General features: G+C 38.7%; 1 protein-coding gene across 2 annotated transcripts in view; it reads right to left on the minus strand.

Moving 5' to 3' along the window:
- Positions 1-8,961: 8,961 nt before the first annotated feature.
- Positions 8,962-14,733, minus strand: part of LOC126480040 (TBC1 domain family member 9) — a 164,534-nt gene continuing 158,762 nt past the window's right edge. For both annotated transcript variants that reach the window (XM_050103836.1, XM_050103835.1), the window contains exon 22: positions 8,962-11,265. In XM_050103836.1, coding sequence (XP_049959793.1) covers positions 11,032-11,265 — 234 coding nt within the window. In that variant the 3' untranslated portion in view covers positions 8,962-11,031. The remainder of the gene's footprint in view (positions 11,266-14,733) is intronic.

Consider the following 14,733-nt stretch of genomic DNA (forward strand, 5'->3'; position numbering starts at 1 on the left):
CATATAGCGGAGATGCTCAGCCGTGATAGGCACAATAAAAAGATTCACACAATCATAGCTTTTGGCCATTAAGGCCTTTGTCAATAGTGCATAGAAAGACGCGCGCACACACGCACACACAAACACACATGCGCATGCGCCCACAAACACGCACGCGCACGCGCCCACAAACACGCACGCGCCCACAAACACGCACGCGCACACAAACACGCACGCGCACACAAACACATCCACACACATGCGCATGCGTGCGCGTGTTACATTCCAACTGAAGAATTATTATGAAATGGACTCGATGATTTTCAATTTACTATTTAATCACATCAATCCTGATGAGCAGCATGTCTTCTGCAGATGTACTTCACTTTAACAGTGCCAGCTTTAAAATAGAAAGAAAATAACACACAACAGTGATGTCAGTAATTACCCACCAGGTTAGCCGAGAGCACTAATGAAGTGCTTCCTGGACTCCGGTAGGCCTGCCAACCCTGCATCGAATCCGCCCGGCAGATTACTGACGAGGGCCGGTGTGCCGGCCAGCCTGGATGTGGTTTTTAGGCGGTTGTCCACATCCCATTAGATGAATACTGGGCTGATCCCCACGTCCCGCCTCAGTTACACAACTCACAGACATTTGGAACACGTTCACACTATTTCATGATTTACACTAGACGCAGACAGCAGGTGTACACTGATTCTGTCCCGGGGGGTACGTGGTGGTGGCAGGAAGGTCATCCGGCCACCACCCCTTCAAATTAACTTCGCCAAATCTGAATGTAACCACGCTGACCCTGTGAAAACTGCGGGACAAAGGCATAAGGAAAAGAAGAAGAAGAAGAAGAAGAAGAAGAAGAAGAAGAAGAAGAAGAAGAAGAAGAAGTGATGTCAGTAATTAAATAGCCCTTTAAGCTATTTCTTTAATGATACACTTACTCATCTCATTTATTTACATTGTAGTTTTGTGTCTCAACATAGAAATGTTCAAAGCAAAGAGTCTTTGGCACAAGCTACGGGGTACAAACCATGCATTTTGACACAATGAACTATGTCACCAATGTCAAAGCCGTATTTCACAAGATTCTTACTCACTCCATTGCATAGTACTTCACACTCGGATGTTGGAACAGCTTAGTTGAATAGAGTGAGGGACAATCATCGCAGTTGCATGTTTAAAAGATGTACTGCAACAGCACAACCTGTTCAAAGCTTAATGTTTAAGACTTAATCTCACAAATATTCATATTACGTAAATCTACAGCTACACTTTGCAAACCACTGAAGAGCATGGCAGATGGTACTCCCCATTCTGTCACATATTGAGGTTTCTTCCCATTTCATTCCTGAATGGAGTGTGGTAAGAATGAATGCATAAATGTCTCTTTGCACACTGTTATTAGTGTAATCAATTCTTTTTGGGTCCTAAGGTGGCAGTTCATAATGGGTCATAGTATACTCCTACATTACAAACTTAACATTGGTTCTTGACAATTTGTAAGCAGGCATTTGGAGAACTGGCATCTATCTTCAAAATCCTGTACAGAGTGCCTGCATATTCAGTATTCAGTTTATTCACCATTGGCCACTTACAGCAGAATACGTCTGAACATTAAATATACAATTAACAATAACTTTACAGTAAAGTTTTTACAATTTAATTCCTTTTCTTTTAAGAATATTCTTATATACTAATGTCAATGATTATTTCAAAATATTCTGTTATCTTACAAAATGGGTGTTTGAGTAACCAGTCATAAATCTTACATTTGAAAATATTACTGGTCAGTGACCAAGCAGATGCTGGGAGTTTATTGAAGAGTTTTAAACTCATTATTTTTGTGTGAGTTTGCAGTCTTTGTGAGTCTGTGGCTTGGTATGTCTAAGTCCAGTTTGCCTCTGGTGTTGTGGGGATGTATGTTCTCTCTGGTCTCGAACTCATTTAAATTGCTTTTGACATAAAGCAGTGCTGTGTAGATGTATAGATTCGCTACAGTTAATATCATGTGCTTGATAAAGAGGGGACGGCAGTGTTCCTTGGGCTTAACTTTGCTCATTATTCTGATTACTATTTTTTAATTTTCAGAATTTCGCTGAGAAAGCAAGAATGTCCCCATAACAATATGCCGTAGGAAATGTGTGATTGAAACTGGCCAAAATATACCACCTTTAGATACTCATCAGTGACTACATCTGCCGGTCTCCAGGTGAGATAACACACTCTTGCTATTCTCTTGCACATATGGCTAATGTGTTCCTCCCAGTTTAATTTTGAATCGATGTGGAATCATAACAATTTTACTGATTTGCTTTCAACAGCTGTAGTTAAACCCAGAATTTGTTCTTGTGTTTTATCAGGATTACATCGTGGTTCATCAGAAGAAAACCAATTCATTACTAGTTCTAGTTTTTCCTGTGTTGCCTGATGCAGTTCAGTTGTGTCATGGTGTGTACTGAGCAATGTTGTGTCATCTGCATAACACACAATTGAATTTGCTCTTACATGGTAAGGGAAGTCATTAATTGCAATGATGAACAAAAAAGGACCTAGGACTGAGCCCTGAGGCACTCCAGTCCAAACTTCCTTCAGCGAGGAGCATCTATTTTTAATTGATACAAACTTGGGGTAACAGTTTCTTAGCGTCACCCTCCGGTAAATCTGCATACTTGAGAAGCGACCTCATCTTGTTCTCCACCTTCTTTTTAGAGTCAACGCTGATCTTCCAGTAGGAATCGTCATTTAGCAGGCTCTGCTCTCCAAGCCGATGAAGTCAAATATCACCACTAAAAAGAGGGCGGCCATTCGTGATCTGAGGGAGCGCTCTGAAATTGTTGTCTTACCGGCTGACAAAGGCAATGCTACAGTTGTTGTCTCCCATAAGGACCACACTGACAGATGCAGAGCCTGCTAAATGACGATTCCTACTGGAAGATCAGCGTTGACCCTACAAAGAAGGTGGAGAACAAGACGAGGTCGCTTCTCAAGGACGCAGATTTACCGGAGGGTGATGCTAAGAAACTGTTACCGCAAGGTCCGGTACCTCCCGAAGGTTCACAAAGAGGGGGTACCATTACGCCCCATTGTCAGCAACATCAGGGCACCTACATATTTGTTGGCCAAATATCTGACGGGAATATTAAGTCCTTGTGGGTAAATGCCCTCATCACATCCGTAATTCCGTGGATTTTGTTAAACGCCTTGATAGCTTCAGGTTGGATGAGTCAGATATTATCGTGAGTTTTGATGTCATTTCCTTGTTTACAAGGGTACCCCTGTGAGAGTCACTAGAATTGATTAGTCACAAGTTTGACGAGAAGACCACTGAACTTTTTAGGCATGTCTTGACTTCCACGTATTTTCTTTTTAATGGATAATACTACGAACAAACGGAGGGAGTCGCCATGGGTAGCCCACTCTCACCGGTGGTAGCGAATTTGTACATGGAGAACTTCGCGGAGGAAGCCCTGTCGTCATCCGAATGGAAACCTACTTGCTTTTTCCGTTACGTGGACGACACGTTCATCATCTGGCCACATGGTATGGATAAACTCCTTGACTTATTTACACATCTAAACTCCATACACCCCAACATCAAATTCACTATGGAGACTGAAACGGAGGGTAAATTACCTTTCCTTGACATCTTGGTCAAGAGAAGGGCTGACGGCACCCTTGGTCATGGGGTGTATCGGAAGACAACGCACACTGATCTGTATTTGCATGCAGACAGCTGCCACCACCCTTCACCCCTCACCCTTCTAATACATCGGGCGCGCACTATCTCTGACGCAAAGAGTCTACCCCAGGAATTGGAACATCTGTGAACTGCATTTCGAAAAATGAGTACTCAGAGTGGCAGATTCAACATGCTCTCCACCCAACCACTACAGCACAACCTGTGGAGATGGATGAAATCATGAGGGAGGAGGTAGGCACTGCGTTTATTCCATATACAGGTGCACTCTTGGGGAAAATAGCCCACATTTTGAAGAAACACTGGGTCGGAACTGCATTTTGTCCTCTAAATAAAACTCGTGCACTGGTGGGGAGTGCCAAAGATGACCTCGGTTTGAGGAAGGCCGACGTGTACCAGATTCCGTGTCAATGTGGCAAGTCGTATATTGGTCAGACGATGCGAACCGTCGAGGATCAATGCCGTGAACACCAGAGGCACACTCGACTGATGTATCCGAGCAAGTCGGCGGTCACTGAACATTGTTTGTCGGAAAATCACGCTATGGAGTATGAACTCACGAGGATTCTGGTACAGAGGTAAAGATACTGGGACAGCGTTGTTAGAGACGCCATCAAAATTCGTACCAATGACAACCTCATAAACCGTGACTGTGGCTATAATCTTAGCAAGGCTTGGGAACCAGCGATTGGGTTAATCAAGAGTAAATCGAGCAAATGTATAGTTGTGACGACCACGGCGGACATAGCCATCACACCGACGTCATCTCAGATGCCGTCGCAATCTGTTCCACCGCGTGACCGTGGCGCAGGGCACGGACGGCGGAGGGTATTTAAATCGACCGTCGCCGCGACCGAACCCAGTTCCCCCTGAGCAGCCATAGCGTACGGATCTCCGTATCGGCACGTTCACAGGAGCTCAGTCCGTCAGTTCACCTGATGATGGCGACATGTATGATCGCTGAAATATTGTGCCCGTTGGACACTGTAGACCGGCAGTACACCCGTGGATATTTTAATTATTTACTTCTTCTGGGACCAGCATTGCATCTTGTGTATGGGTTTGTGGATTATGGTTGATGATATCCCATGCTGCTTTACATTTGTTGGAAGCACTTTCAATGTAATGTTCACATGCCTGTTTTTTGGCCAAGGACAGTTGGTCTTTCTAGATTTTTTTACATTTTAGATAAGCTCTATAAGAAGAGTTATCTAGCTCAGGTCCTTGTTTACAAGAATTTTTATATAATTGGTACAGTCTGAGCATCTCCTCCCTAGTGACAGCTAGCTCATCTGTATACCATTTTAGCTGTTTGTTTTTCTGTTTATGCTTAGGGCTAGATAAATGGTGAGCAGGAGTACCATAACACTCCGAGTATTTTCAGGAAGTTGTTAAACACCATTTCACCAGCACCCTTCTCAGGTTGTGTGTTGCATACAAAGTCCCAGTTAACATCAGATAATCTGTCAATAAATAAATTAATATATTCATCTTTCTGCCCTCTTACCCATGTGGCATTAGACTTGATTCTGACTGATTTGTCTGATTTAGGCAACTAATCACAGCAGAATATTAAAATTAATGATTCATGATCAGCTAGGGCCCCACTGGCAAATCTGACGTCATACGTATCTCTAGAAAAATTTACTATAATATTATCTAAGCACGCATTATACCGTGTTGGTGTGTAATTTGTACATTGTAAATTTAGTGATCTTAAGATATTAAAAAATGTTCTATTAACATGTTCATCACTGTTGGCCATTTAAATGTTGAAATCACCACAGATAATTAGTTTTGTTTTGGATTTTAGTATTTTCCTCATAAGCAGCTCACATCTTATTTACATCTACTCCTAGTGATCTATATAAGCTAACAATTATAGTATTCTCTGCGTTTAGTCTTATACAGTTAAATTCTCCATCTAGTTCTGCACAGTATGAGCTAACATCTGTTTTGGTAAACATTATACTATCTTTAACAAATATTAGGACACCTCCATTCTTTCTTTCACTTCCCCACAATGTCTCTTACAGCATTCCGTTCAGGAACAAAATATTGTACTCGATCTTCTGTCAGCCAATGTTCTGAGATACAAACAACATCAAAGTTTTCAATACTGCAGAAATGTTCTAATTGTAATACTTTGTTCCTAATGCAGTGAATGTTCATTTGCATCACAGTGACAGATTTATGTTTATTGTTTATCGTCTGTAGACACTCGATCATTCAAATGTCGATTTTAGCACCTAGTTCAAGTACAAGAGGTTTATTACTCACCGATTCCCTGACTTTTAAACTAAAAAATGACGTACATTCCAGGTATTACTCAGACTGCTACTCTCGTAGATTGCTTTATTCCGTGAGAGTCTTTCTCAAATTATTTCATTGACACGTTCGCACACAAACTTTTTCCCTTCATAGTTTAGGTGTTGCCCATGTCTGGTATGAAGGTTACGCTGCAGTTTACTTATATCAACCACAGCACAATTTGCGTATACAGAGCACAGTTTATTTATTTTAATATTCGTTCTTCGAATTTCTTTATTAACGCACAAACTATAGATTAGATCGTGCCTATGAGGCACTGTAGCAACAACTGTATTCCTTGATTTATTTATTTCTAGAAAGTTCTGAAGCACTTTTATGCAGACATATGCTTCATTTTTTGCATGATCATTTGATCCCGTAATGCATACAACAAAGTCATTTTCTTGCGTGATTCTCACTATACAACGAATGAACTTCAGTCTAACAAGTGGTGCACCTACCATTTTAATCCAACTGATCATTCCAGATGGTATCTGAACAAGTAGTTATAACCAGGTACTTGAGTTGACTGATTCCGGTTATGACACTGATTTTCCAGTCATAAGATACTATGTTTTACTTTTTGTGAAGTAGAAAGTTTTACATTTCCAATCATTTATTGCAAGCTTCTGATCTCTGCAGCTTTTGTTACACAGAACGTAATTATATACAACTGTTGATCTCAGAAAAGACATTTATTATGTGATTTCAAACAAGCAAAAATGAATAGCCAGCACCAGAAGTAGACATTATAGTCATCCACCAAATGAAAAACCCTCTGTAAAAATGCAGCTTCAGTTGATATAAACAAATCAAAAAGTTCATTTCAGCACATTTTGTCCTTAGAAGTGTCTTATTCTGTTAACCTAAAGACGCTACTGATGGCTTATTTTGGGTGTTTCATTCCCAACAGTCTTAAAGATCACCTTCTAGAGCTGTGCACCTAAAGTAAGTAAAGTGTTTATTCAACCTAAGTGAGCAGTGAGATTATTATTTAAAGCAGGTAGTGGTATATTTTGCTGACAACTTTTTAAGGGTCTTCGAATTTTTATACATGCTGCCCAACACATCTACTCTTTAATGTTTTTCAGTGCTGCAAACTCAAAGAAAGTATGAATTCCTAAGGGACCAAACTGCTGAGGTCATCAGTCCCTAGACGTACACACTACTTAAACTAACTTATGTAAGAACAACACACATACCCATGCCAACCGCATTGCTTTACAAACTCAGTTTTAGCTGACGATAAGCTGTGATTTACGGAAGAGACACAAATAACCATCATGCAGAGTTTGTCTTCACCTCCTCCTCCTCCTCTTCCTCCTCCTCCTCCTCCTCCAGCATGCAGAGTAGAGTTATGTATTCTCATGGGAAGACATTTAACAAGGTCCCATGCAAAACAAAGCAAAAAACTGAGAATCCAGAATAATTCAAAAGAAAATTATAAACATACTTGATGAGCCACTCTTTTTACAAATTACCTGAATATCTAGATTCAAGGACTGAAAAATCCTTTAAGTTACATATCAGGTAGCAGTGTTTGTTGTAAAGTTGCATGACAAGTTCTAAAGCACTGCAAGCAGGACCCATTATTTACAGGTGAGGGTAACTTTTTTTTTACAAATGCTAATGTAATCAAGCAAATGTTAAGATATCAATAGGAGCTGGCCAGCAGCTATATAGTATAACAGAGGGGCAGCAGCTTTTTTCACAGTAGCCGTTGTAATTATAATTTACTTGATTAAATGTAGCTGACATAGGTACAGGAATGGATACCATTAACATTGACAGTTTATTAATAATACATTATACACATCAAGTTTCCACCATTTGCTTGTCTTTTATTAATGTATACCATGATGCATTCCATATCCCTGAAGGATCACCTTCTTGACGGGATGTATGGAAAAGAATGAGTGTGAATTTTCTGAAGTTCGGAAAGATCTACATTGGTGTGACCCTACAATGGAAGGCTGGAGCTTAGGTCCATTATGATGTTTAGCCACATGAGATGGAACATAGCTCAGTTCAAGAAGTAATGGAGAAGGAAGTCGCAGTGACCTCAAAAAAAAAAAAAAAAAAAAAATCAATTCTGTCACCTACACTGATTTATGGAAAAACCTACATTGATTTATGAAAACCATAGAAACTCAGTCAGTATTGGTGGACAGGGATTTGAGCCCCATTGCACGTGAATTACATATCCATCCAAAATAAGGCACATACAGAGTGGTGTAACATGCTTTACTTAGTGTGTGGATGTTACCCACAACATCCCATCACAATACCACCAAAATTACACAATTTTGTCCTGATTATGATGAGTATCTTGTTCTCTTCACACTAGTGTGGACTGTGTACCATTGGTGCCTGTAACTCCTTGGTCAATGATTATGTCCCTCATCCCAGCTTAGCAAATTCATCTTTCTGCAGTACTGAGCAGCAGCTCACACAGTTAGCCCATCTGGTGAAGAGACCAACTGAGTCCATTTATTGTAGACATTGTCTTGAAAGCTGTTACATTGATTCTGCTACATTCAATGGCTGCTTCAGTTGTTGGACAAGCAGCTGGCAATCATTAACAGATAATGGTATTGCTGAAACAGTTCTAGCTTGGTATGGTTTCACATTGGTTGTATCCATTGATTTGGAAACCATCCCACAACTTGACAGTGAAACTTTATGGCACATGTAGCATCTGTGATGTGTCTTCCTCTTGTGAGCCAACTTTCATTGTCAGATCAACCTATCCTCAACAGATGGGCCAATATGAACTTCTGTTGCACTTGCACAATATGTCAGAAACATTCTGAATGAGATGTTATCAGTTCTCATTAACCATTTCCTTTGATGATATTTCAAACAGGAAGGTGTTATGGTGGTAACATCTGCCATTGTATAGTTCTGAATACCAGTGTATTTATCCATGTACAGAATTTACAGTAGTGAATGGCAACAACCGTTTATTTTAGAACAATTGTTTATTTGATTTTCAGAGTATTAAACATGTTATTTGCATTCAGCAAGAGTTTCCTACTTATCACAGGCTTCAGTTCCAATGAAGCCAGTGTACTTCAAGGAGCACCTTTGCATCTACACATACGGAACTAAAATTTTGACAGGAGTAAATTATGTAGCCAATAAAATTGTAAAAGATTTGTAAAAAACTGAAGGGCTTATGAGGCAAAAAATTATGTTTAACTTCAAAGATAAAACGATATATTTCTAAATATGTGTTTACCAAGTTTTTAGGTCATAAAACTCACCACATGGGAGGTTTAAACTGTTATCACAATGAAATATTTTAGCAAGAGGCATTTTCTTTAATGCACTTGCTAATAAAACTGTATTGTCAGGGACTAACAACATGGAAATGTATTTTTTCCTACACTATATACAACTTTCATGAGAGCAGTGGAATACATACACAAATCAAATAAATAAAATGCAGAGTACAAGTTAATACATTGATTAATATATCACAATTCAACAAATGTATCCAATATTTGTAAAGTACCGACTGTTAGTTGTGTTTTGTTCATTATAAACACTATATATTTCTATATTTTTATAACGGAACAAGTTAATCATTTCATATCGCTCAATACAGGGAAAAGTTACATACATGCATTAAAACCATTCTAAATTGCTGTTATGTACAGATGGGACACTCATTAATCACTTAAGTTTTAGCAAAAACATCACTGACATCATTTAAATACAAGTTTCTCTGCAGTCTTCACCATAAGTCATGAATGATAATACACATACACAAACTGAATGCAATAAATCACAGAAATTAATCTAAATTTCTAAATAAAAATAAGAAATGGCCCACTTGATGTCACAAAAGGTGCAACAGTAGCTTATGAAACAAAAATAAAATGCTATTGAGAATTCTGAAGAGAAAGTAGAACAAAAAATGTGAGAATTTAAGTAAAAAAAAAAAAAAAGGAGCCCATTACGGGCCTTAGGCCTAAAGAGCTAAACATTCAACAGAAGCACTATTGTCTGTAGTTAATTACTATTACACATTCTCTCAGTCTGCCTCTCTCTGCACATAGAAACTGGAATGACTCTCTATCAGCAAATATTAAAAACAAAAACGTTTTCACATTTGGATTACTACTCCAACAACTTAAACACCAAGGGTATTTTGTTTATAGCAATGTACATGCTAATGTCTGCACCTTTTATGCTAATAAGTGTATCTCATAACTGTTTTTATTTACTATAAATGAAGTTACAGAGTGTGTACATGTGGTTACATAGGAGAAGTGTACAGTTAAGACAGAATCCCAGTTTTGAGTGATCTATTAATGTAATTAAGATATCACATCACCATAAAGAATCAATAATGCAAACTAACACCCTGACAAACTGGACACTGTTTCTGCAGCCTTTTAAACTACTAGCAATTCTATAAATTTCATTTTACTTTTACAGAGACTTGATACAATTTCTGCATGTCTGGGATTTTATACAGTGACCAGTATTGTCAGTAAATCAAATAGTCAATATTCACAATTCAAACAGCACTGCATGTACCAGGAAAATGAGTTTTCTCCAGGTACATGTAAATCATATAAGAGCAGAGCTCAATATGTTGTATTATATCTGCATTAATGAACCTTTAAGGGACCACCTGGAGCCCTTTAATTGTAATATCCGAATTCTGATATCACACAATGATTTTTATAAATATAAACTGATTCCAGCAAAATGACCAAAACTCTGTGTGTGTGTGTGTGTGTGTGTGTGTGTGTGTGTGTGTGTGTGTGTGTGTGTGTGTGTGTGTTTTACAAAAATAAATACCAGTATGATGGAAAGTTATCCATCTTGTTTGCCAAGGAAGCCTTCAGTGACTTGTTACCAGCTACTACCACAATACAGCAAATATACAAATTTCTATTACCAGCATTATAAAATACACTTGCAATTATTTGTTTTATAAAAACATGTACACTAACACAGGCCACTACATCTGCCTTAGAAAAGCTGTTCCACTGTACAAAAACAATGTTTATCTCATTTAAACAGTAAGACTATGCAGCCTATTAAAGCGACGGCCGCGGAGACGCATTATTCCATCTGCCAAAGATGTCCGTTGGCTGAAGAATTCAACTATTGGTTGGCCTGTTAGTACAGTGGCTAGAAACTGCTCAATACTGATGGACCAATATGGGTCAGCAGTGCTATTGCTGTTGCCATTAACCCCAGGGTTTCCGTTACGATCAGGTGTTGCGGTTACAAGAGCTGGCCCAGGCTGTAGAGAAATTCGTAGTTTTTTTTTTTTACTGATAAGTATGTAATTTCAAGACAGTAAAAGGCAAGAATTTGATAGTTTCTCTGCAACAATATTCTAGGAGAAAGGCTTAATTAGAAAACACAGTCTGACTAACTGGCATGAATGGTGATAATGATAATGTCAGTACGCAAAATAAATATAGGCAAAAAGTTAAATGAAAGTAGATCAGAAGCATGTGTCATGAAAGAAAGAAAAAGAGGGAGAGGGTGGGGAGGGAGGGAGGGAGGGAGGGAGGGAGGGAGAGAGAGAGAGAGAGAGAGAGAGAGAGAGAGAGAGAGAGAGAGAGAGAGAGAGAGAGCAAAATAGATGTGGAATACTCTCATTATAAAAAATTAATATGTTTCCTGTACAGAAGGAGAACTAACGTAAATAATGGATTAGTAGCAGATGCATGTTGTAGTCGTCATCTGGTTTGATGCAGTTCTGCATGTTACTGTATCATCTCTGCAGCCTGCATCCTTTTGAACCTGCTCACTGTATTCATCTCTTATCTCCCACTATTTTTTTACAGCCCATATTTCCCTCCATTACTAAATTGGTGACTTCTTGATGTCTCAGAATGAGTACTAATGACCAATTCCTGCCACAAACTTCTTTCCTCCCCAATTCTGTTCAATACCTTCTGATCAGATACATGATTTACCCTCCTAATCTTCAGCATTCTTCTGTAGTACCATTTTTGAGATTTTTTTATTCCATTTTTGTCAGAACTGCTTATTGTCTACATTTCATTCCTGTACGAGGCTAACTTCAGACAAATACCTTCAGAAGAGACTTCCTACAATTTCAATTGAGTTTAGATATTGGCAAATTCCTCTTTTCAGAAATGCTTTTCCTGCTATAGATAGTCTACATTTTATATCCCCCCTACTTCACTGACCATCATTTATTTTACTGCCCAGGTAGCAAAATTCATCTACTATTGTTTGTGTCTCACTTCCTAACCTATTTCTCACAGTATCACCCGATGAAATTCAACTCATTCCATTTTCATTGTTTTGCTCTTGTAAATGTTGGTCTTAAATCCTCTATTTAACTGCTCTTCCAAGTCCTTGCTGTCTCTGACAGAATTACGGTCTCATCAGCAAACCTCGAAGCTTTATTTCTTATCCCTGAACTTTGATTCCTTCTCCAAATTTTTCTTCGCTTTCCCTGATGCTCAATGTACAGACTTAATAGCATTGGAGATAGGCTACAACCTGGCCTCACTCCCTTGTCTACCACTACTTCCCTTTCATGATCTTCCACACCTATAACTGCTATCTGGTTTCTGTACAAATTGTAAATAGCCTTTAGCTGCCTCTATTTTACCCCAGCTATCTTATTATTTCAAAGAGAGTATTCCAGTCAGCACTGCCAAAGATTTCTCCAAGTCTATAAATGCTCTAAATGTAGGCTTGTCTTTTCTTAACCTGTCTAAGATAAGTCGTTGGGTCAGTATTGCCTCGCATGTTCCAAAATTTTTGACGCAACCCAAACTGATCTTCCCCGAGGTTCACTTCTACCACTTTTTCCATTCTTCTGTAAATAATGTGTGTTAGTACTTTGCAACCATGACTTAATAAACTGATTGTTCGGTAACGTTCACATCTGTCAGCATGTTCCCTCTTTGGAAAAGGACTTTTTTTACATACTTCCTGAAGTGTGAGGGTATTTCATCAACTATCTGATATGTCTTGCACACAAGCTGAATATTTTTTTCATGTCTATTTCTCAAAAGGATCTTAGTAACTTGTCACGCACAGTCCACGGACCTATTCCTACTGTAGTCTTTCAGTGCTTTGTCAAATTCTTCTCACATTATCATATCTCCAAACACACATGAATCTAGAACCACTTCCCTTTCTATAACATTGCCTCTTCCCTTTCTATAATACTGCTTTCCCTTGCATTGCCCTCTATATATTCCACCTTTCAGCATAGCCCATACAACATCATACAATAAGCACATCAGACAAAAATTATAAACCACAAGATAAATCACAATAATACAATGGAACACTATATCTAACCTTGATAATGACCTCAATTCGGCAAGGAAATCATTGATGATTAGACCCATCAAACCACCAAATTGTGTTGATATTGATTACTACATTCTGCATCTATATACATACTCTGCAAGCCATCGTATGGTGTATAATGAAGGGCAGCCTGTACCACTCTACTATTCATTTCCTTTCTTATTCCATATGAAAATGGATGAAAAATGACTGTATATATGCCTCCATTGACGCACTGATTTATCTTGCCTTCACGATCCTTACATGAAATGTACGCTGGTGACAGTAGAATCATTCTGCTGTTAGCTGCAAATGCCTGTTCTTCGATATCTTCTGTTAATCTGACCTCGTGGAGGTCCTCAACACTTGAGCAGTACTCAAAAATGGTTTGCCCAAGTATTCTACATACAGTCTCCATTGTAAATCAGCCACAGTTCCCTAAAACTTTCCCAATAAACCAAAGCTCAACATTTGCCTTCCTTACTACCATCCTTATGTGCTCATTGCATTTCATATAGCTTTGTAATATTCTCCAATTCCATCCTGGATTCATTGTTTGATTTGTAACATTCTGCCTAGATATTTATTCAATGTGTCACACTGCACACCACTAAAAACATATTCGAACATTTCAGATTTGTTTTTCCCCCTCACCTGTATTAATTTAAATTTTTCTACATTTATTGCAAGTTGACATTCATCACAATAAATAGAAATTCTGTCCAAATCAACCCATATCTACAATATCTCAATGACTGAAGCACCTTAGTAAACAGTTGCAGATTGCTGCATATGCTATCCATGTACACAGAGAACAAGAACTTCCCTGGAGTACTCCTGATGATACCCTTACCTCTGGTGTGCACTCGCCATAGAGGACAACACACTAGGAACTATTACTTAAGAAGTCTTCAAGCAATTCACGTATCTGGGAACCTATTTTATACATTTGGAACTTCATTAAAAGTCTGGAGTGAGAAATCATGTCGAACACTTCCCAGAAATCTAGGAATATGGAATCTGCCAACTGCCCTATATCCACAGTTCACAAAATAGTGTGCGAGAAAAGAGCATGCTGTGTTTTAGATGAGCAATGCTTTCTAAACCCATGCTGATTTGTGTACAGAAGCCTTTATGTCTCACGGAAATTTATTATCTTCAAACTTGGAACATGTTCAAGAAGTCTGTGGCATAACAATTTTAAGTTCTCAGGTCTGTTTCTTTACCTTCCTTATAAATAGGAGTCACCTATGCTTTTTCCAGTCACTTGGGACTTTGTGTTGTGCAAGATATTTGCAATAAATGCAGACTAAATAAGGGATTAGCGGCAGAGAGTACTCTTCGTAAAACCAAATTGGAATTCCTTCTGGACACAGCAGCTTATTTGTTTTCAACTCATTCACTCACTGTTTCTATGTCCTCC

This window comes from Schistocerca serialis, chromosome 1 (genome assembly GCF_023864345.2).
Source record: "Schistocerca serialis cubense isolate TAMUIC-IGC-003099 chromosome 1, iqSchSeri2.2, whole genome shotgun sequence".
In the NCBI taxonomy this organism is placed as follows: Eukaryota; Metazoa; Arthropoda; class Insecta; order Orthoptera; family Acrididae; genus Schistocerca; species Schistocerca serialis.